This window comes from Mobula birostris, chromosome 29 (genome assembly GCF_030028105.1).
Source record: "Mobula birostris isolate sMobBir1 chromosome 29, sMobBir1.hap1, whole genome shotgun sequence".
Lineage (NCBI taxonomy): Eukaryota > Metazoa > Chordata > Chondrichthyes > Myliobatiformes > Myliobatidae > Mobula > Mobula birostris.
In genome coordinates, this window is record NC_092398.1 from 17,247,916 (window position 1) to 17,269,909 (window position 21,994).

Genomic DNA, 21,994 nt, shown 5'->3' on the forward strand with positions numbered 1-21,994 from the left:
CAATTCACACCCGCAAGTTCTAGCCGTATAGCCTCATAATTTCCCTTTCCTCAATTAAAAATTTCCTGTCCTCTCTGATTCTATCCTTTTCCATGATAACGCTGAAGGCCAGGGAGCGTTGGTCACTGTCCCCAACATTCTCACCCACTGAGAGATCTGTGACCTGACCCGGTTCATTACCTAGTACTTGATCTAGTATGGCATTCCCCCTGGTTGGCCTGTCCACACACTTAACAAACTCTGCCCCATCTAAACCCTTGGAACTAATCAGGTGCCAATCAATATTAGGGAAGTTAAAGTCACCCATGATAACAACGCTGTTAGTTTTCCCCCTTTACAAATTCTGCCTCCCAATCTGCTCCTCTGTATCCCTGCTGCTACCACGGGGCCTATAGAATACCCCCAATAGAGTAACTGCTCCCTTCCTGTTCCTGACTTCCACCCATATTGACTCAAAAGAGGATTCTGCTACATTACCCACCCTTTCTGTAGCTGTAATAGTATCCCTGACCAGTAATGCCACCCTCCTCCCCATTTTCCACCCTCTCTATCCCTTTTAAAGCACTGATATCCAGTAATATTGAGAATCCATTCCTGCCCTGGTGCCAGCCAAGTCTCTGTAATGGCCAGTACTTCATAATTCCATGTATGTTTCCAAGCTCTCAGTTCATCACCTTTGTTCCAGATGCTTCTTGCATTGAGGTACACACATTTCAGCCCTTCTACCTTACTATCTTTTCAATGAAGCCAGGCCAACGTTGTCCTTTAAGTCCAAGGCTTCATGCCTAGGTAATGCCCTCGTCAGTTTGCTCTGCAGTCGCTCCAATTTAATCACACCTTTTATATAATACCGCAATTATACAAATCTGTGAAGCCACACCAACGGCTAAAATTTACCTCTCTATCTATGTCTGGCTTCTCCCCGCTAACTTTCCAGTCCTAATGAAGTCTCTCCACATAAAACGCTGACGCTTCAATCCTCTCCATAAATGCTGCCTTACTTCCTGATGTTCCTCCAATATTTTGTATGTATCACTCCGGATTTTCAGCATCTGCATATTCGCTTTGCTTTATGGAACAATAAACAAGTTACAGATACTGTATCGTCGCCTATTCTATAGGCATCCGTTAGTCTCATGAGACCATGGTTTTGTGCCTTTGGAAGGTTTCCAGGGCACAGGCCTGGGCAAGGTTGTATGGAAGACCAGCAGTTGACCATGCTGCAAGTCTCCGCTCTCCACGCCACCGATGTTGTCAAAGGGAAGGACAGTAGGACCCATACAGCTTGGCACCGGTGTCGTCGCAGAGTTATGTGTGGTTAGATGCCTTGCTCATGGACACACACGCTACCTCAGCCAAGGCTCGAACTAGCGACCTTCAAATCATTAGACGAACGCCTTAACCACCTGGCCACGCACCTATTATGGAGTAAAGTTCGAACAGCGTTTCTGTTGAACGTGGAAATGCTTCTGCTGAAGGAAAGAAGGTTGTTCAACAATACTCATACCTGGTTGGCAGACAACACCAGCATCTTCCTCGTGATTGCAATTGTGCTTTTCCCAGCCACCGAAGGAACAGGCCGACAGGAAGGATTCTGTCCCGCTACAGGCAACGTTGTCCATCAGAATCTTCCCTGTACCTGGCCCGAATTTGCTAGAGGAGTCTGCTGACACGGCAAGACCACACCCCAGCTGACGGCACACAACCCGCGCGTCATCCAAGGACCAGTTATCATCGCAGACCGTTCCCCACGTTCCATTGTAGTTTATTTCCACTCTTCCTGAACAGTAGCCATCTCCGTTCACCAATCGCACCGCAGGCACTGAAATGAAATTCAAACAAACATTAATTTTGCATTTAGTTCCCTCTGTCTGCCCACTCTCTCCAGCTCCCTTTCTGCCTTCACCTATCTACCCTACCTCGGTTTTACGCCCCGATCTGTCTCTATGTCTGTCTATCACGACCGATCTGCCTATTCTTTCTCTCTCTCTCTCTCCACCCAAACTCCTCCACCACGTCGCTCACTCCCTCTCTCTATCTCTCTACCTCTGTCTTTATCTCTCTCCCTCTGGTTGTGTGTGTGTGTGTGTGTGTGTGTGTGTGTGTGTGTGTGTGTGTGTGTTGCGGGGGTGGGGTTGCATCCGTGAGATAGGTAGATAGAAAGATAAGTTCCCGCTAATTATTAAACACTGCCAATGGCGTGCATCTGGAGATGGCGCTGACAAGCAAGCCGAGCTTCTGGCATTGATATGTGTTCTAGCTGCAACACCCAATAGAACAGTTTCTACCAAAAGGAGAAGAGGTCTCGGCGAGTTACTTGCGATATAAAACCAGTTGCTTCGGACAGATGAGCTGGTCAACTGTGGTTGGCAGCTCACCATGGAGACTAAAACTCCCTTAATATCAACATGCTCCAGAACATCAACCTCACTCACGTTGTCCTCACCATCATCAAGATCCCTCTCATTTGTTGAATACCGAAGAGAAGTATTCATTGAGGACCTTGCTCATTTCCACAGCCTCCAGGCACATCTTCCCACCTTTATCTCTAATCAGTCCTACCTTCACTCCTGTCGTCCTTTTTTTCTTCACATAATTGAACAATGCCTTGGGGTTTTCTTTTGCCCTACTCACCAAGGCCTTCTCATGCCCCCTTCCTGCTCTTCTCAGACCCCTCTTAAGCACCTTTCTTGCTTCCCTGTATTCCTCAATAGACCCACCTGATCCTTGCTTCCTAAACATCATGTATGTTGCCTTCTTCTGTCAGTCTGTCACCTGAGTAGATTTTCCACCTCACTTGTCACCCATGGTTCCTTCACCCTACCGTCCTTTATCTTGCTCACCGTGACAAATTTCTCCCTAACATCCCACAAGAGATCTCTAGACTTCGACCACATGTCCATAGTATATTTCCCTGCAAAAACATCATCCCAATTCACACCCGCAAGTTCTAGCCTTATAGCCTCATAATTTGCCTTTCCCCAATTAAAAATTATCCTGTTCTCTCTGATTCTATCCTTTTCCATGATAATGCTGAAGGCCAGGGAGCGTTGGTCACTGTCCCCCAGCTGCTCACCCACTGAGAGATCTGTGACCTGACCCGGTTCATTACTTAGTACTTGATCTAGTATGGCATTCCCCCTCGTCGGCCTGTCCACACACTTAACAAACTCTGCCCCATCTAAACCCTTGGAACTAATCAGGTGGCAATCAATATTAGGGAAGTTAAAGTCACCCATGGTAACAACCCTGTTATTTTTGCACCTTTCCAAAACCTGCCTCCCAATCTGCTACTCTGTATCTCTGCTGCTACCAGGGGGCCTATACAATACCCCCAATAGAGTAAATGCTCCCTTCCTGTTCCTTTCTTTCATCCATATTGACTCAAAAGAGGATTCTGCTACATTACCCACCCTTTCTGTAGCTGTTATAGTATCCCTGATCAGTAATGCCACCCCTCCTCCCTATTTTCCACCCTCTCTATCCCGTTTAAAGCACTGAAATCCAGTAATATTGAGAATCCATTCCTGCCCTGGTGCCAGCCAAGTCTCTGTAATGGCCAGTACATCATAATTCCATGTATGTATCCAAGCTCTGAGTTCATCACCTTTCTTCCAGATGCTTCTTGCATTGAGGTACACACATTTCAGCCCTGCTACCTTACTGTCTTTACAATGAAGCCAGGCCAACATTGTCCTTCAAGTCCAAGGCTTCATGCCTAGGTAATGCCCTAGTCAGTTTGCTCTGAAGTCGCTCCAATTTAATCACATCTTTTATATAATACCGCAATTATACAAAACTGTGTAGTCTCACCAACGGCTAGAATTTACCTCTCTATCTATGTCTGGCTTCTCCCCGCTACCTTTCCAGTTCCAATGAAGTCTCTCCACCTAAAACGCTGATGCTTCAATCCTCTCCATAAACGCTGCCTTACTTCCTGATGTTCCTCCAATATTTTGTATGTATCACTCTGGATTTTCAGCATCTGCATATTCGCTTTGGTTTATGGAACAATAAACAAGTTATAGATACTGTATCGTCGCCTATTCTATAGGCATCCGTTAGTCTCATGAGACCATGGTTTTGTGCCCTTGGAAGGTTTCCAGGGCACAGGCCTGGGCAAGGTTGTATGGAAGACCAGCAGTTGACCATGCTGCAAGTCTCCACTCTCCACGCCACCAATGTTGTCAAAGGGAAGGACATTAGGACCCATACAGCTTGGCACCGGTGTCGTCGCAGAGTAATGTGTGGTTAGATGCCTTGCTCACGGACACACACGCTACCTCGGCCAAGGCTCGAACTAGCGACCTTCAAACCATTAGACGAACACCTTAACCACCTGGCCACGCACCTATTATGGAGTAAAGTTCGAACAGCGTTTCTGTTGAACGTGGAAATGCTTCTGCTGAAAGAAAGAAGGTTGTTCAACAATACTCATACCTGGTTGGCAGACAACACCAGCATCTTCCTCGTGATTGCAATTGTGGTTTTCCCAGCCGCCGAAGGAACAGGCTGACAGGAAGGATTCTGTCCCGCTACAGGCAACGTTGTCCATCAGAATCTTCCCTGTACCTGGCCCGAATTTGCTAGAGGAGTCTGCTGACACGGCAAGACCACACCCCAGCTGACGGCACACAACCCGCGCGTCATCCAAGGACCAGTTATCATCGCAGACCGTTCCCCACGTTCCATTGTAGTTTATTTCCACTCTTCCTGAACAGTAGCCATCTCCGTTCACCAATCGCACCGCAGGCACTGAAATGAAATTCAAACAAACATTAATTTTGCATTTGGTTCCCTCTCTCTACTCACTGTCTCCATCTCCCGTTTCTGCCTTCACCTATATACCCTAACTCGGTTTTACGCCCCGATCTGTCTCTGTGTCTGTCTATCACGACCGATCTGCCTATTCTTTCTCTCTCTCTCTCTCTCTCTCTCTCTCTCTCTCTCTCTCTCTCTCTCTCTCTCTATACAAACACCCGCCACCCCACCACCTCGCTCACTCCCTCTCTCTATCTCTCTACCTCTGTCTTTATCTCTCTCCCTCTGGTTGTGTGTGTGTGTGTGTGTGTGTGTGTGTGTGTTGCAGGGGTGGGGTTGCATCCGTGAGATAGCTAGATAAAAGAGAAGTTGAGATAGAAAGATAAGTTCCCGCTAATTATTAAACACTGCCAATGGCGTGCATCTGGAGATGGCGCTGACAAGCAAGCCGAGCTTCTGGCATTGATATGTGTTCCAGCTACAAAACCCGATAGAACAGTTTCTACCGAAATGAGAAGGGGTCTAGGCGAGTTACTTGCGATATGAAACCAGTTGCTTCGGACAGATGAGCTGGTCAGCTGTAGTTTGCAGCTCACCTTGGAGACTACATCTCCCTTAATATCAACAAGCTCCAGAACATCAACCTCACTCACATTGTCCTCACCATCATCAAGTTGCCTCTCATTTATTGAATACCAAAGAGAAGTATTCATTCAGGACCTTGCTCACTTCCACAGCCTCCAGGCACACCTTCCCACCATTATCTCTAATTAGCCCTACCTTCACTCCTGTCATCCTTCTTTTCTTCACATAATTGAAGAATGCCTTGGGGTTTTCCTTTGCCCTACTCACCAAGGTCTTCACATGCCCCTTCATCCTCTTCTCAGACCCTTCTTAAGCTCCTTTCTTGCTTCCCTGTATTCTTCAATAGACCCATCTGATCCTTGCTTCCTAAACATCATGTATGTTGCCTTCTTCCACCTGAATAGATTTTCCACCTCACTTGTCACCCATGTTTCCAACACCCTACCGTTATTTCTCTTGCTCACCGGGACAAATTTATCCCTAACATCCCGCAAGAGATCTCTGAACATCCACGACATGTCCATAGTACATTTCCCTGCAAAAACATCAACCCAATTCACACCCGCAAGTTCCAGCCGTATAGCCTCATAATTTCCCTTTCCCCAATTAAAAATTTTCCTGTCCTCTCTGATTCTATCCTTTTCCAGGATAATGCTGAAGGCCAGGAAGCGTTGGTCACTGTCCCCGAGATGCTCACCCACTGAGAGATCTGTGACCTAACCTGGTTCATTACCTAGTACTTGATCTAGTATGGCATTCCCCCTGGTCGACCTGTCCACACACTTAACAAACTCTGCCCCATCTAAACCCTTGGAACTAATCAGGTGCCAATCAATATTAGGGAAGTTAAAGTCACCCATGATAACAACCCTGTTATTTTTGCCCCTTTACAAATTCTGCCTCCCAATCTGCTCCTCTGTATCTCTGCTGCTACCACGGGGCCTATAGAATACCCCTAATAGAGTAACTGCTCCCTTCCTGTTCCTGACTTCCACCCATATTTACTCAAAAGAGGATTCTGCTACATTACCCAGCCTTTCTGTAGCTGTAATAGTATCCCTGACCAGTAATGCCACCCCTCCTCCCCATTTTCCGCTCTGGTGCCAGCCAAGTCTCTGTAATGGCCAGTACATCATAATTCCATGTATGTTTCCAAGCTCTCAGTTCATCACCTTTGTTCCAGATGCTTCTTGCATTCAGGTACACACATTTCAGCCCTTCTACCTTACTATGTTTTCAATGAAGCCAGGCCAACGTTGTCCTTTAAGTCCAAGGCTTCATGCGTAGGTAATGCCCTCGTCAGTTTGCTCTGCAGTCGCTCCAATTTAATCACATCTTTTATATAATACCGCAATTATACAAAACTGTGTAGTCTCACCAACGGCTGGAATTTACCTCTCTATCTATGTCTGGCTTCTCCCCGCTACCTTTCCAGTTCCAATGAAGTCTCTCCACCTAAAACGCTGATGCTTCAATCCTCTCCATAAATGCTGCCTTACTTCCTGATGTTCCTCCAATATTTTGTCTGTATCACTCTGGATTTTCAGCATCTGCATATTCGCTTTGCTTTATGGAACAATAAACAAGTTATAGATACTGTATCGTCGCCTATTCTATAGGGATCCGTTAGTCTCATGAGACCATGGTTTTGTGCCTTTGGAAGTTTTCCAGGGCGCAGGCCTGGGCAAGGTTGTATGGAAGACCAGCAGTTGACCATGCTGCAAGACTCCGCTCTCCACGCCACCAATGTTGTCAAAGGGAAGGACAGTAGGACCCATACAGCTTGGCACCGGTGTCGTCGCAGAGTAATGTGTGGTTAGGTGCCTTGCTCATGGACACACACGCTACCTCAGCCAAGACTCGAACTACCGACCTTCAAACCATTAGACGAACGCCTTAACCACCTGGCCACGCACCTATTATGGAGTAAAGTTCGAACAGCGTTTCTGTTGAACGTGGAAATGCTTCTGCTGAAGGAAAGAAGGTTGTTCAACAATACTCATACCTGGTTGGCAGACAACACCAGCATCTTCCTCGTGTTTGCAATTGTGGTTTTCCCAGCCGCCGAAGGAACAGGCCGACAGGAAGGATTCTGTCCCGCTACAGGCAACGTTGTCCATCAGAATCTTCCCTGTACCTGGCCCGAATTTGCTAGAGGAGTCTGCTGACACGGCAAGACCACACCCCAGCTGACGGCACACAACCCGCGCGTCATCCAAGGACCAGTTATCATCGCAGACCGTTCCCCACGTTCCATTGTAGTTTATTTCCACTCTTCCTGAACAGTAGCCATCTCCGTTCACCAATCGCACCGCAGGCACTGAAATGAAATTCAAACAAACATTAATTTTGCATTTGGTTCCCTCTCTCTACTCACTGCCTCCATCTCCCGTTTTTGCTTTCACCTATCTACCCTACCTCGGTTTTACACCCCTATCTGTCTCTGTGTCTGTCTATCACGACCAATCTGCCTATTCTTTCTCTCTCTCTCTCTCTCTCTATACACACACCCGCCACCCCACCACCTCGCTCACTCCCTCTCTCTATCTCTCTACCTCTGTCTTTATCTCTCTCCCTCTGGTTGTGTGTGTGTGTGTGTGTGTGTGTGTGTGTGTGGGCGCGCATTCCGGGGGTGGGGTTGCATCCCTGAGATAGCTAGATAAAAGAGAAGTTGAGATAGAAAGATAAGTTCCCGCTAATTATTAAACACTGCCAATGGCGTGCATCTGGAGATGGCGCTGACAAGCAAGCCGAGCTTCTGGCATTGATATGTGTTCCAGCTACAAAACCCGATAGAAAAGTTTCTACCGAAATGAGAAGGGGTCTAGGCGAGTTACTTGCGATATGAAACCAGTTGCTTCGGACAGATGAGCTGGTCAACTGTAGTTTGCAGCTCACCTTGGAGACTAAATCTCCCTTAATATCAACATGCTCCAGAACATCAACCTCACTCACATTGTCCTAACCATCATCAAGTTTCCTCTCATTTGTTGAATACCGAAGAGAAGTATTCATTGAGGACCTTGCTCACTTCCACAGCCTCCAGGCACACCTTCCCACCTTTATCTCTAATCAGCCCTACCTTCACTCCTGTCAACCTTCTTTTCTTCACATAATTGAAGAATGCCGTGGGGTTTCCTTTGCCCTACTCACCAAGGTCTTCACATGCCCCCTTCATGCTCTTCTCAGACCCTTCTTAAGCTCCTTTCTTGCTTCCCTGTATTCCTCAATAGACCCATCTGATCCTTGCTTCCTAAACATCATGTATGTTGCCTTCTTCCACCTGAATAGATTTTCCACCTCACTTGTCACCCATGTTTCCAACACCCTACCGTTATTTATCTTGCTCACAGGGACAAATTTATCCCTAACATCACGCAAGACATCTCTAAACATCCACCACATGTCCATAGTACACTTCCCTGCAAAAACATCATCCCAATTCACACCCGCAAGTTCTAGCCGTATAGCCTCATAATTTCCCTTTCCTCAATTAAAAATTTCCTGTCCTCTCTGATTCTATCCTTTTCCATGATAACGCTGAAGGCCAGGGAGCGTTGGTCACTGTCCCCAACAATCTCACCCACTGAGAGATCTGTGACCTGACCCGGTTCATTACCTAGTACTTGATCTAGTATGGCATTCCCCCTGGTTGGCCTGTCCACACACTTAACAAACTCTGCCCCATCTAAACCCTTGGAACTAATCAGGTGCCAATCAATATTAGGGAAGTTAAAGTCACCCATGATAACAACGCTGTTAGTTTTCCCCCTTTACAAATTCTGCCTCCCAATCTGCTCCTCTGTATCCCTGCTGCTACCACGGGGCCTATAGAATACCCCCAATAGAGTAACTGCTCCCTTCCTGTTCCTGACTTCCACCCATATTGACTCAAAAGAGGATTCTGCTACATTACCCACCCTTTCTGTAGCTGTAATAGTATCCCTGACCAGTAATGCCACCCTCCTCCCCATTTTCCACCCTCTCTATCCCTTTTAAAGCACTGATATCCAGTAATATTGAGAATCCATTCCTGCCCTGGTGCCAGCCAAGTCTCTGTAATGGCCAGTACTTCATAATTCCATGTATGTTTCCAAGCTCTCAGTTCATCACCTTTGTTCCAGATGCTTCTTGCATTGAGGTACACACATTTCAGCCCTTCTACCTTACTATCTTTTCAATGAAGCCAGGCCAACGTTGTCCTTTAAGTCCAAGGCTTCATGCCTAGGTAATGCCCTCGTCAGTTTGCTCTGCAGTCGCTCCAATTTAATCACATCTTTTATATAATACCGCAATTATACAAAACTGTGTAGTCTCACCAACGGCTGGAATTTACCTCTCTATCTATGTCTGGCTTCTCCCCGCTAACTTTCCAGTCCTAATGAAGTCTCTCCACATAAAACGCTGACGCTTCAATCCTCTCCATAAATGCTGACTTACTTCCTGATGTTCCTCCAATATTTCGTATGTATCACTCCGGATTTTCAGCATCTGCATATTCGCTTTGCTTTATGGAACAATAAACAAGTTACAGATACTATATCGTCGCCTATTCTATAGGCATCCGTTAGTCTCATGAGACCATGGTTTTGTGCCCTTGGTAGGTTTCCCGGGCACAGGCCTGGGCAAGGTTGTATGGAAGACCAGCAGTTGACCATGCTGCAAGTCTCCGCTCTCCACGCCACCGATGTTGTCAAAGGGAAGGACATTAGGACCCATACAGCTTGGCACCGGTGTCGTCGCAGAGTTATGTGTGGTTAGATGCCTTGCTCACGGACACACACACGCTACCTCAGCCAAGGCTCGACCTAGCGACCTTCAAACCATTAGACGAACGCCTTAACCACCTGGCCACGCACCTATTATGGAGTAAAGTTCGAACAGCGTTTCTGTTGAACGTGGAAATGCTTCTGCTGAAAGAAAGAAGGTTGTTCAACAATACTCATACCTGGTTGGCAGACAACACCAGCATCTTCCTCGTGTTTGCAATTGTGGTTTTCCCAGCCGCCGAAGGAACAGGCCGACAGGAAGGATTCTGTCCCGCTACAGGCAACGTTGTCCATGAGAATCTTCCCTGTACCTGGCCCGAATTTGCTAGAGGAGTCTGCTGACACGGCAAGACCACACCCCAGCTGACGGCACACAACCCGCGCGTCATCCAAGGACCAGTCATCATCGCAGACCGTTCCCCACGTTCCATTGTAGTTTATTTCCACTCTTCCTGAACAGTAGCCATCTCCGTTCACCAATCGCACCGCAGGCACTGAAATGAAATTCAAACAAACATTAATTTTGCATTTGGTTCCCTCTCTCTGCCCACTCTCTCCAGCTCCCGTTTCTGCCTTCACCTATCTACCCTACCTCGGTTTTACGCCCCGATCTGTCTCTATGTCTGTCTATCACCACCGATCTGCCTATTCTTTCTTTCTCTCTCTCTCTCTCTCTCTCCCCCCCCCCCACCTCGCTCACTCCCTCTCTCTATCGCTCTACCTCTGTCTTTATCTCTCTCCCTCTGGGTGGGGTTGCATCCGTGATAGCTAGATCGATGAAAGTTGAGATAGAAAGATAAGTTCCAGCTAATTATTAAACACTGCCAATGGCGTGCAGCTGGAGATGGCGCTGACAAGCAAGCCGAGCTTCTGGCATTGATATGTGTTCTAGCTACAACACCCGACATAACAGTTTCTACCGAAAGGAGAAGGGGCCTAGGCGAGTTACTTGCGATATAAAACCAGTTGCTTCAGACACATGAGCTGGTCATCTGTGGTTGGCAGCTCATCTTGGAGACTAAAACCCTGATCTTAAACCTTCCCTGCTTTGCGGCCATACCCACTTACGGTCAAGGCTTCAGGAGTAAAACCCAAGGAGCAATCCTGAAATTGTGATCCTAAGGCAGACCTGCGAGGAATTCAACGCCGACTGATCATTCCAGCAAAGCTGCTGGTAACAAACTGGCAGTTTCTGCCACACCTTTGGATTCATCGTCTTTGTAGCGTGGTGGTGTTGCTGGGGGTGGGGGTTGCTGCTTCAGGGACAACAGTTTGCTCTCGATATCGACTACGTTGCAGCCAGAATGGAATGTGTATGGTCGACCTCGACCGATGAAGGTCCTCATGATCTATATTTGGAGATAAGTTACATACCGCAATGCTCGATTGTTGATGCTGCTTCCTGATGCCATTGGCAATGCTGCAATATTTAAAAATAAAACAGGATCCGCAGATTACAACGCCCTTATTGACTAGAGTCATGGAGTTAAGACTATAAGGTCAGAAAACGTAGCTGCTGAATTAGGCCACTTGAGTCTGCTCTGCCATATCATCATGGCTGATACATTTGCCCGCTCAGCCCCATACTCCAAGCCTCTCCCCTTACTACTCATGAACCCATCAACCTTCGCTTTGAAACATCCGATAGCTTGGCCTCCATGGCCGTCTGTGGGCATAAATACAAGAGATTCAAGAACCTTTGAATAAAGAAATTTGTCAACATCTCTCGTCCAATGAGATATTCTTTCATTTAAAGAAGAAAACAATTGCACATCAGTACAGCGCAGATGCTAGCTAGAAGGTCACCGATCCAGATAGTCCTAACATGAGACTTTCGCACTGTATCTCTCAATCCTTGGCCAGACAATTGCTTCTTCAATGATGTTATTGCGTCTATCGCAACCACTTCTTCTGGCATCTCATTTTGTATGCTCACCACCCTTTCTGTGAAAGGTTGTTCCACAGTTGCTTTTTTAAATGTTTCTCCCCCATCCTAATCTGATGACCCCTTGTTTTACTCTGCCCGACCCTGCCAAAATGTAGTTATCATATATAACCCTCTATAATCTCATATCTCTTACTCCCACATTCCAATGAAGCCTGACCAACGTTTCCCTTTAACTCTAGGCTTCCTGACCAGGTAATGCCCTCGTAAATTTGCTCTGCACTCCCCCCAATTTAATCACATCTTTTATATAATACCGCAATTATACAGAACTCTGTCTCATCACCAACGGCTAAAATCTACCTATCTAACTATCTATCTATCCATCCATCTATCCATCTCTCTAACTATCCATCTATTTACCTATCTATTTATCTGTCTGTCTCTCGATTAATAATTCCATCTGTCGATCTGTAGATATATTTTTTGCTTTTTTAATATTTGCACGATTTGACTTCTTTTGCACGTTGGTTGTTTGTCGTTGGCTGTTTTCCATTGATTTTAATTGTATTTATTTCGTTTACTGTGAATGGCCGCAAGTACATGGTGACGCGTCCGAATTTGAAAATAGATTTCCAATGAACTTTGAAATATTTTTCTTCTATTGTGTGTGTGTGTGTGTGTGTGTGTGTGTGTGTGAAGATGCGCGTGTGAGAGAGTGAAAGATACGCCTGTGTATCTATATGCGTGTGGTTCTGTCTGTTGGTGAAGGGGTTACCTCCGCATAGATTATGTACTCTTGCGTCTGCGCTTGCGAATACAACTCTCGCTGATAATTATCTGCTGAGCTTTCGTTTGTCATATTCTGCCAAATGGTGTGTCGCCTAAATGTTTATTCATTGGTCAACAGGGAAATTCTGCAGATGGTAAAGAGTAAATTCAGGTAACTAAGTGATTTACATCAAAAAGGCGACAGCTAGTCGGCTTAGATCTGTCCACCTTAGGTACTAAAGACGATGTATTAAGAGTATGAACTGTAGGACAGTATTAATGTTTACGAGAAACCATGGCGAGTTTTTTTCTGAAAAATTAAGTACTAACCTTGTGAATACACATTCTGCTGAATTCCCAGAATCACTGTAAAAAAACATACGCTATCAACAAACGTTTTGAACAATTTTATAGTGTAATATTGCAATTAAATTAACTTGCATGGCATATTCCCTTCTGCAACATATTCCCAGAAACTTTACTAGAGCCAGTAATATATAGCAGCGAAGTGATTTTGAAAGGGCATCCGTATCTTAAAACAACAGGTTTCTACGGAATTTAAGTTTTTGCTGTTCCTGAAGCTTCGGACGTGATATCGAAGCAAAGGTCATCATTCACTGCACATTTTTAGCATTGTGAACTAATTAAATAAAGTAAGGAAGGCGCAGGATCAGGCGATGTGCGGTAGCCGCATGATATGGGAGTTTGTGGTTCCTGGTGACTAGATCTACAGCAAATATTGGCTGCTCGAGGAACTCAGACTCCAAGTTGATGACCTGGAATCTGAGCTTCAAACTGCGACACAGCAGGGAGGGAGAGAGTAACCTGGATGCTCTGTTTCAGGAGCTAGGCGCACCCAAATTGGGTCTTTGGTCAGGGGAAAGAGGGCGTGACTGCGTGTCAGGCAGGTAGTGACATCCAAGAGGCAGTGCTGGAGGAACCTCATCCCTTGATTTTGTCCAACAGATCTGAGATTCTTGCTTCCTGTGTGGACGAGAGTGGGGCTGGAGGAAGGATGAGCAACCTAACTGTGGCACCGTGGTTCAGGGGGCCATTCAAGAGGGGGAAGAGAAGAGGAATGAGTGATAATTGGACATTGTACAGTTAGGGGCATAGGCAAAGTTCTCTGTCGCAGGGACAGAGCATCCCGAAGGATATATCGACTGCCCGATGTCCGGGTTTTGGACATCTTATCTGACCTGCAGAGGAATTGCCAGTGGTTGGGGAATGATCCAGTTGCAATGCTCCATGTGAGTATGAACATCATAGGTAGAACAAGAAAAGAGGTTTGCTGACGTAATTTGAGCAGCTAAGGAATAAATTTAAAAGGACAACCAAAAAGGTGGTAATCTCGGAATTACTATCTGCGCCACATGCATATCTGCACAGAATTAAGAAGATTAGAGAATTAAATGCGTGCCTGAAGGATTGGTGTGTGAGTGCTGGGTTTGGATTCATAGGAAACTGGCACCAGTATTGGGGAGGAGGAAACTATTCCATTAGGATGGCTCCACTTGAACCATGATGGGACCTGGATCCTGGCGATTCGCATAACTAAGGTTCTAGATAGGGGTTTAAACTAAATAGCAGTGGGGTTGCTTCAACAGACTGCAAAAGTATGGAGAAAGTAAAAGAGAAAAGTGTGGATAAAGATAAAGTAAAAGTAAAAGATGAAAAAAGAGAAAAGTAAGGGTGGAGTGCAGAAAAGCCAAGTGCATAAGAGACAAAGATGAGTAGATTTTAAAGGCACACTGAGTGTAAGGGCACTTTATCTGAACGCCTGTAGTATTCGTAACAATGTCAGTGAACTTGTGGCTCAAATCAGTATAAAGGGGTATGATTAAGAGGCCATTATAGAAACGTGGTTGCAGGGTGGAGAGGTTTGGAAATTAAATATCCAGGATATCAGGCAATACTGAAGGATAGGCAGGAAAGTATGAAAGGTGGGGTAGTTGTCTTAATTAAGGGTGAGATCAGGGAGATAGTGAGAGACGATATAAAATCTAAGGAGCAGAATATTGAATCCATCTGGATAGAGATTAGGAATAGTAAGGGTGAAGAAATCACTGGTGGGAGTTTCCTATAGACCACTGAATAATTTTGTGAATAATAACATTATAGTGGCACAGGCAATAAACCGAGAAATATCTGAGCTATGTAAGAATGGAACAGAAGTTATCGTGGGGACGTTAACTTGCACATAGGTGCGGTGCACCAAGTTGGTCGAGGCAATCTTGAGTAGGACTTCATAGAATGCATACCTGATAGCTTTCTTGAACAGCGTGTTACTGAACTTACAAGGGAACATGCTATCATGGATCTGTTTCTATGTAATGAAACAGGTAAAATTAGCAATCCTGTAGTTCGGTATCCTCTTGGAAAGAGTGATCACAGTATAGGCGAATTTCTCATACAACTGAAGGGTGCAATATTTCGATCTAAAACCAGTGCCCATACAAGACAGACTACAACGGGTTGAGGGAGGAGTTGGTAGGGTAAAATGGAAACGTAGGATATATTGTGAGACGGTTAAGGAAGAGTGGAAGACTTTCAAAGAGATTTTTCATAGTGCTCAACACGAATACATTCCAGTTAAAAGCAAGAACAGTAAGGGTGGAGAGTGCCAGCCATGGACATCTAAAAAAAATAAAGGAAGGCATCAAACTAAAAGCTTGTGCGTACAAATTCACTATGAGTAGGGGAAAATTGGAAGACTGGGAAAACTTTAAAAAACATTAAAGAACCATTAAGTGAGAAATAAAGAAAGGGAAGATAGATTACGAAAATAAACTAGCACACAATATATAAACGGCTAGCAAATGATTTTATAATCATATAAAGCGGTAAAGGCTGGCGAAAGTGAACGCAGGTCCTTGGAGGACGAGAAAGGGGAATTGATATTGGATAATGAGGAAATAGCCAAGGCTTTGAATGACTATTTTGTGTCCGTCTTCACTATGGGGGACACATGTAAAATTCTGAAGAGATGATATGGATGTGATAGGAGGTGAGGATCTCGATACAAGAGGTAGTGCTGAGCAAACTTATGGGCCTAAAGATGGACGAGTGCCCTGGTCCTGATAGTATGCATCCCAGGATACTGAAATAAATTGCAGAGGTTATAGTTGGGGCTTTGGTGATAATTTACCAAAATTCTCTGGACGCTGAGCAGGTCCCGGAAGGTTAAGGTCACGCCACTGTTCAAAAAAGGAAGTCGGCAAAACACAGTTAACTATCGGGCAGTCAGTTTGACATGTGTAGTTGGGAAAATGATTGAAGCTATAACTAAAGAAGAAATAACGAGGCATTGGGAAAGAAAACTGGTCCATCAAGCCATCGCAGCGTGAATTTAGTAAAGGTAGGCCTTTTTGACAGACTTACTGGAATCCTTTGAAGACAGTGGAACAGCAATGGCAGGTATTCTTGGGAATAATGCACAAGGAGCAAAATCGGTTCATCCCCCGGAGAAGGAAGGATTCAAAGGGGGGAAAGTGGCCACAGTGGTTGACAAAGGAAGTCAGAGATAGCATAGCATTAAAAAAGAACAAGTATAACAGAGCTAAGGTGAGTGGGAAGACGGATGATTGGGAAATTGTTAAGGAGCAACAGAACTGAATTAAAAAGGCAATACGGGAGAAAAAATGAGGTATGAACGCAAGCTAGAGCTAGGAATATAAAGGAGGATACAAAAGTTTTTTTTTAGGTAAGTGAAGGGAAGGAAGACAGTTAAGAACAATGTTGGGCCCTTGAAGAATGAATTGGGAGATATTGTTATGGGAAACAGAGAAATGGCAGACGAATTTAATAAGTACTTTGGATCTGTCTTCACAAGGGAAGACTCAAGCAATCTCTCAGATGTATGGATGGGCCAAGGACATAGGGTAACAGAGGAACTGAAACAGATTGACATTAGGAAGGAAACGGTGATGAGTAGACTGATGGGACAGAAGAATAACAAATCCCCATGTCCTGATGGCCTGCATCCTAGGGTACTAAAGGAGGTGGCTCTGGAAGTTGCGGATGCATTGGTGATCATTTTCCAATGTTCCTTAGATTCCTGAGGATTAGCGAATGGATAATGTTATCCCACTTTTTAAGAAAAGAGGGAGGGAGAAAACAGAGAACTATCGCCCTGTTAGCCTAATATCAGTAGTGGGAAAGATGCTAGAGTCCATTATTAAAGATGAAATAGCGGCATATCTTGATAGCAGTGATAAGACTGGGCCGAACCAGCATGGATTTACCAAGGGCAAATCATGCTTGGCTAATCTATTGGAGTTTTTCAAGGATGTAACCAGGAAGATAGACGCGGGAGATCCAGTGGATGTGGTGTACCTTGACTCTCAGAAGGCATTTGATAAGGTACCGCATAGGAGATTAGTGGGTAAAATCAGAACTCATGGGGGGAGGATATTGACATGGATAGAAAACTGGTTGGTAGATAGAAAGCAAATGGTAGCAGTGAATGGGTGTTTCTCGGAATGGCAGTTGGTGACTAGTGGGGTGCCACAGGGCTCGGCATTGGCACCACAGCTGTTTACGATTTACGTCAATGATTTAGAGGAAGGCATTGTGAATAACATCAGCAAGTTTGCTGATGATACTAAGCTGGGTGGCATTGTGACATGTGATGAGGATGTTAGGAGAATTCAAGGTGACTTGGATAGGCTGGGTGAGTGGGCAGAAACTTGGCAGATGGTGTTTAATGTGAATAAGTGTGAGGTTATTCACTTTGGGAGCAAGAACAGGAAGGCAGATTATTATCTGAACAGTGTGGAGTTAGGTAAGGAAGAAATACAAAGAGATCTAGGAGTACTTGTTCATCAGTCTCTGAAGGTGCATGAGCAAGTGCAGCAGGCAGTGAAGAAGGCTAATGCAATGTTGGCCTTTATTACAAAGGGAATTGAGTACAAGAGCAAGGAAATCCTTTTGCATTTGTACAGGGCCCTGGTGAGACCACACCTGGAGTATTGTGTGCAGTTTTGGTCTCCAGGGTTAAAGAAGGACATCCTGGCTGTGGAGGAGGTGCAGTGTAGGTTCACTAGGTTAATTCCTGGGATGTCCAGACTGTCTTACGCAGAGAGGTTAGAGAGACTGGGTTTGTACATGCTGGAATTAAGGAGATTGAGGGGGGATCTGATTGAGACATATAAGATTATTAAGGGATTGGACTAGATAGAGGCAGGAAATATGTTCCAGATGGTGGGAGAGTCCAGTACCAGAGGGCGTGGTTTAAGAATAAGGGGTAGGTCATTTAGGACAGAGTTGAGGAGGAGCTTCTTCTCCCAGAGAGCTGTGGAGGTGTGGAACGCGCTGCCTCAGAAGGCAGTGGAGGCCAATTCTCTGGATGTTTTCAAGAAGGAGCTAGATAGGTATCTTATGGATAGGGGAATCAAGGGTTATGGGGACAAGGCAGGAACCGGGTATTGATAGTAGATGATCAGCCATGATCTCAGAATGGCGGTGCAGGCTCGAAAGGCCAAATGGTCTACTTCTGCACCTATTGTCTATTGTCTATATAACAAAGGCAGTGGATAGAGGGGAATAGATGGTCGGTTATTTACTTGGATTTCCAGAAGGCGTTGGATAAGGTGCCGCGTAAAAGACCTGTCCATAATGTACAGATGCATAGAGTTGGGGATGATGTATTCGCATAGATAGAGGATTGGTTAACCAATGGAAAGCCGAGAGTTGGGATACATGGGTGTTTCTCTGGTTGGCAATCAGTTGCCGCAGCTGTCGGTGCTGGGCCCACAACTGTTCACGATATACATTAACGATCTGGAAGAGGGGCCCGAGTGTAGTGTATCAAAGTTTGTTGACGACACTAAATTGAGTGGAAAATCAAATTATGCAGAGGATACGGAGATTTGCAGAGAGATATAGATAGGTTAAGTGGGCGGGCAAGGGTCTGGCAGATGGAGTACAATGCTGGTAAATGCGAGGTCATCCACCTTGGAAGGAAAACCGGAAGAGTAGATAATTATGTAAATAGTAAAAGATTGCAGCATGTTGCTGTGCAGAAGGACTTGGGAGTGTTTGTGCATGAATCGTCAAAGATTGGTTTGCAGGTGCAGCAGGCTATCAAGAAGGCAAATGGAATGTTAGCCTTCATTGATAAAGGGATTGAATTTAAGAGCAGGTAAGTTAGGTTGCAATTCTATGGGTAATGGTGGGGCCACATCTGGAGTACTGCCTGCATTTCTGGTCTCCTTACTTGAGGAAGGATCTCCTGGCTTTGGAGGCGGGTCACCAGTAATTCCAGAGATGCGGGGCGTTAGACCATGTGGAGAGGTTGGGTCGCCTGGTACAGAACTCGCTGGAATCCAGAAGAATGAGAGGAGATCTTACAGTAATATAAAAATATGAAAGGTTTATAAGGTAGATACAGGAAAGTTATGTCGACTGGTAGGTGAGACAATAACTAGGGTACAAAGCCTCAAGCTTCGATGGAGTAAATTTAGAACGGAGATGATAGGGAACTGCTTTTGCCAAAGCGTGGTGAATCTATGGAATGCACAGCTTAATGAAGCAGTGCAAGCTATCTCAGTAAATATATTCCAGAAAAGGTTGGCTAGATTTTTGCATTGTAGGGGAATGAAAGGTCATGGGAAATGGCAGGCTGGTGGAGATGATTCCATGGTCAAATCAGCTATGATCTTATTGATTGGAGGAGCAGGCTCAAACGGCCCGATGGCCTACTCCTGCTCCTATTTCTAATGTTCTTATTTTCACCTGTTGGCTCTCTTTCCCCTCCTCCACCTTTTAAATCTACTCCTCAGCTTTTTCCCCCACTCCGAAGGGTTTTAACCTGAAACGTTGACTGTACTTTTTAACATAGATTCTGCCTGGCCTGCTGAGTTCATAAAAACACAGAAAACCTATAGCACAACACAGGCTCTTCGGCCACAATGCTCCGCCGAACATGTCCTCACTTTACCTAGTTACCTAGGATTACTCATAGCCCTCTATTTTTCTAACCTACATGTACCTATCCAGGAGTCCCTTAAAAGACCCTATCAATTCTGCCTCCACGACTGTCGCCGGCAGCCCAGTTCTCCAGCATTTTATGCGCGTGTTCCTGTTGTTAGTATATATTTTTTTTAATTACACCTATACCTATATGTACTTGTGTATCTGACAATAAACTCCACAAGTAGCTATTATATGTGGCCCACGTGCTGAAAGAAAGCATTACTATAACACGGTATTATGCTGAACACAGACAGCTTGAGCGGAAGAGCCTATCACTGTGCTGTATTGTTCTAATCCCCGCAAGAGACTACTTGCCTAAGGTTGGAGTCACTTACCTAAGGTCGGAAATAACAACGTCCAAGTCATGTATACGTGTTCTACGCGTTTCTGGCTTGGAAATCTAACCCCTCTTCCTGATAACGGTCAAGCAATCTTGAAAACAAAAAGGTTCGATTGAGCAAACGAACATCTCAGGCACAAAATCTGGTGTTCACAATAACGTCAGGATTTCATTTTTTTATACTTCTACCAAGCTTAAGCCTTGATCCAGACGAAAAACACAGTTGGGGCATATGTTCACATACCGGATTTCATATCGAAACTTAGAATCGTACATGTTGTTCATCCATACTTGCTCTACAATGAATCGCAATTCCGCAACCACCCTAGCCGCCCTAGTAGCATCGACGTTTTCAGCCAAAGCCTAACCCTTAACCCAGCTCAATCTGTGCATACCACTGTTCCGCACGGACCAAGCACCGAGGAACGTACTTCTGTTGTCTTTACACAAGGGCAATACCCGTGTTCTGTCTACACCTTGGTACTTACATTATATTGGCCACGTATCCAGTGCTGTGTTGTCATTCTCGCGACCTGTGTTCCCTCTGTGTTTGCGAACTGAGGGTGAATGTCCTGATATGTTGACATTAACTAGGACTCTGTGCGCACTCGGAGGCTTGATGCTCTCAATGTGTTTACACTTCCCTGGACTCTGTTTGTGTGGTGTTTACACCGTTGGGGAAAATTCTCCTCTCTGCAATGAACTTTTCCCTTTAGCTGTCTCTCTTTCTCTGTCTCTCTCTCCTCTCTATCCCTGTCTCTCATTCACTCATTCACTCTCTCCTTCTCTCTCTCCCCCCATATCTGCCCCCTCGCTTTTATTCTCATACCTGTCTCTCTCTGTCTGTCTCCTTTTCTTCACACAGAATATGTTCCTCAATTTCGGCTTCTTGATTCCAGCTGAAAACTGCCAATACATTTCTCTTCCTTTCTATGTGCCTCTCTCCTCCCCTGTCCCCATCATCTCCCTCGCTCTCTCTCCCTCCCCCACTCCCCTTTCATTCATCTTTCCCTAATTCTACGTATTCCTTCCCCTCACTCTATTCCTTCTTTTCTCTCTGCCTTTCTATCTTAACCCTATTTCTGATTACTCACCCTTTGTTCAATCTCAACTTCGCTCTTCGTTTCTTCTCACCATACCTTTCCCTCCACTGCATCTTGACTTCCCTCTCACTATTACTATCTGCTTCACATTAGGCTTCTGCATATCAGGCCCGTATACTCTGAGCCTTAGTCTACACCACTCGTTTTCTCTTGATCTCATTGTGCATCTATCTTTTACCATGCCACCTCCCTCTCTCACTCTCAGTATCCTTTCTTATTTTCCTCGATCTCGCCCTTCATCCTTCTCTCTCTTTTCCATCTGCTCCCAGTCGCCTTAGGCCCATTTGCCTACCCACTCTCTCCATCTCCCCTTTCGGCTTTCACCTCTGTACCTCGGTTTTACGCCCCTGTCTGTCTCTGTCTCTGTGTTCGTCGCTGTCGATCTGCCTATTTTCTCTCTCTCTCCCTCTCTCTCTATCTCTATCTTTCTCCATCTCACTCTTTCCCCTCTGTCTCTGTGGCTATCACTATCCATCTCCCTATTCTCCCTCTCCTTCCCTCTCCTCTCTTTCTCTCTCTCTCTCTTTCCCCCCTCACTCCCTCTTTCTCTACTGCTCTCCCCTCCCCTCTCTCTGTTTATCTATCCATATTTCTCTATCTCCATCTGCTCAACTCTATGTACAGTTCAGCAATTGCTCACGTGCGCTTCATGATGTTTAATTTCATTAAACCGCTACGTTTCGCTTGCTGTTCTACCCCGCCCTCACACTTCACCCTATCGGATGCCTCAAAACACTTATTGCGCAGTTTTTGTTCTAAGTGGAATTAATGGTTAACAAAATGTTTTATTTTTCTCCAAGTTGTC

At 45.3% G+C, this 21,994-nt stretch overlaps 1 protein-coding gene across 1 annotated transcript in view; it reads right to left on the reverse strand.

Moving 5' to 3' along the window:
- LOC140189903 (scavenger receptor cysteine-rich domain-containing protein DMBT1-like) overlaps nt 1-20,402 on the reverse strand; it is a 48,699-nt gene extending 28,297 nt beyond the window's left edge. Inside the window, exons 1-7 of the mRNA XM_072246243.1 lie at nt 20,331-20,402; nt 20,082-20,178; nt 13,102-13,137; nt 10,295-10,609; nt 7,352-7,666; nt 4,441-4,755; nt 1,508-1,822 (exon numbers count right to left, since the gene is read on the reverse strand). Of these exons, the coding sequence (XP_072102344.1) occupies nt 1,508-1,822; nt 4,441-4,755; nt 7,352-7,666; nt 10,295-10,609; nt 13,102-13,137; nt 20,082-20,112 (1,327 nt within the window). The 5' untranslated portion in view covers nt 20,113-20,178; nt 20,331-20,402. The remainder of the gene's footprint in view (nt 1-1,507; nt 1,823-4,440; nt 4,756-7,351; nt 7,667-10,294; nt 10,610-13,101; nt 13,138-20,081; nt 20,179-20,330) is intronic.
- Nucleotides 20,403-21,994: the final 1,592 nt, after the last annotated feature.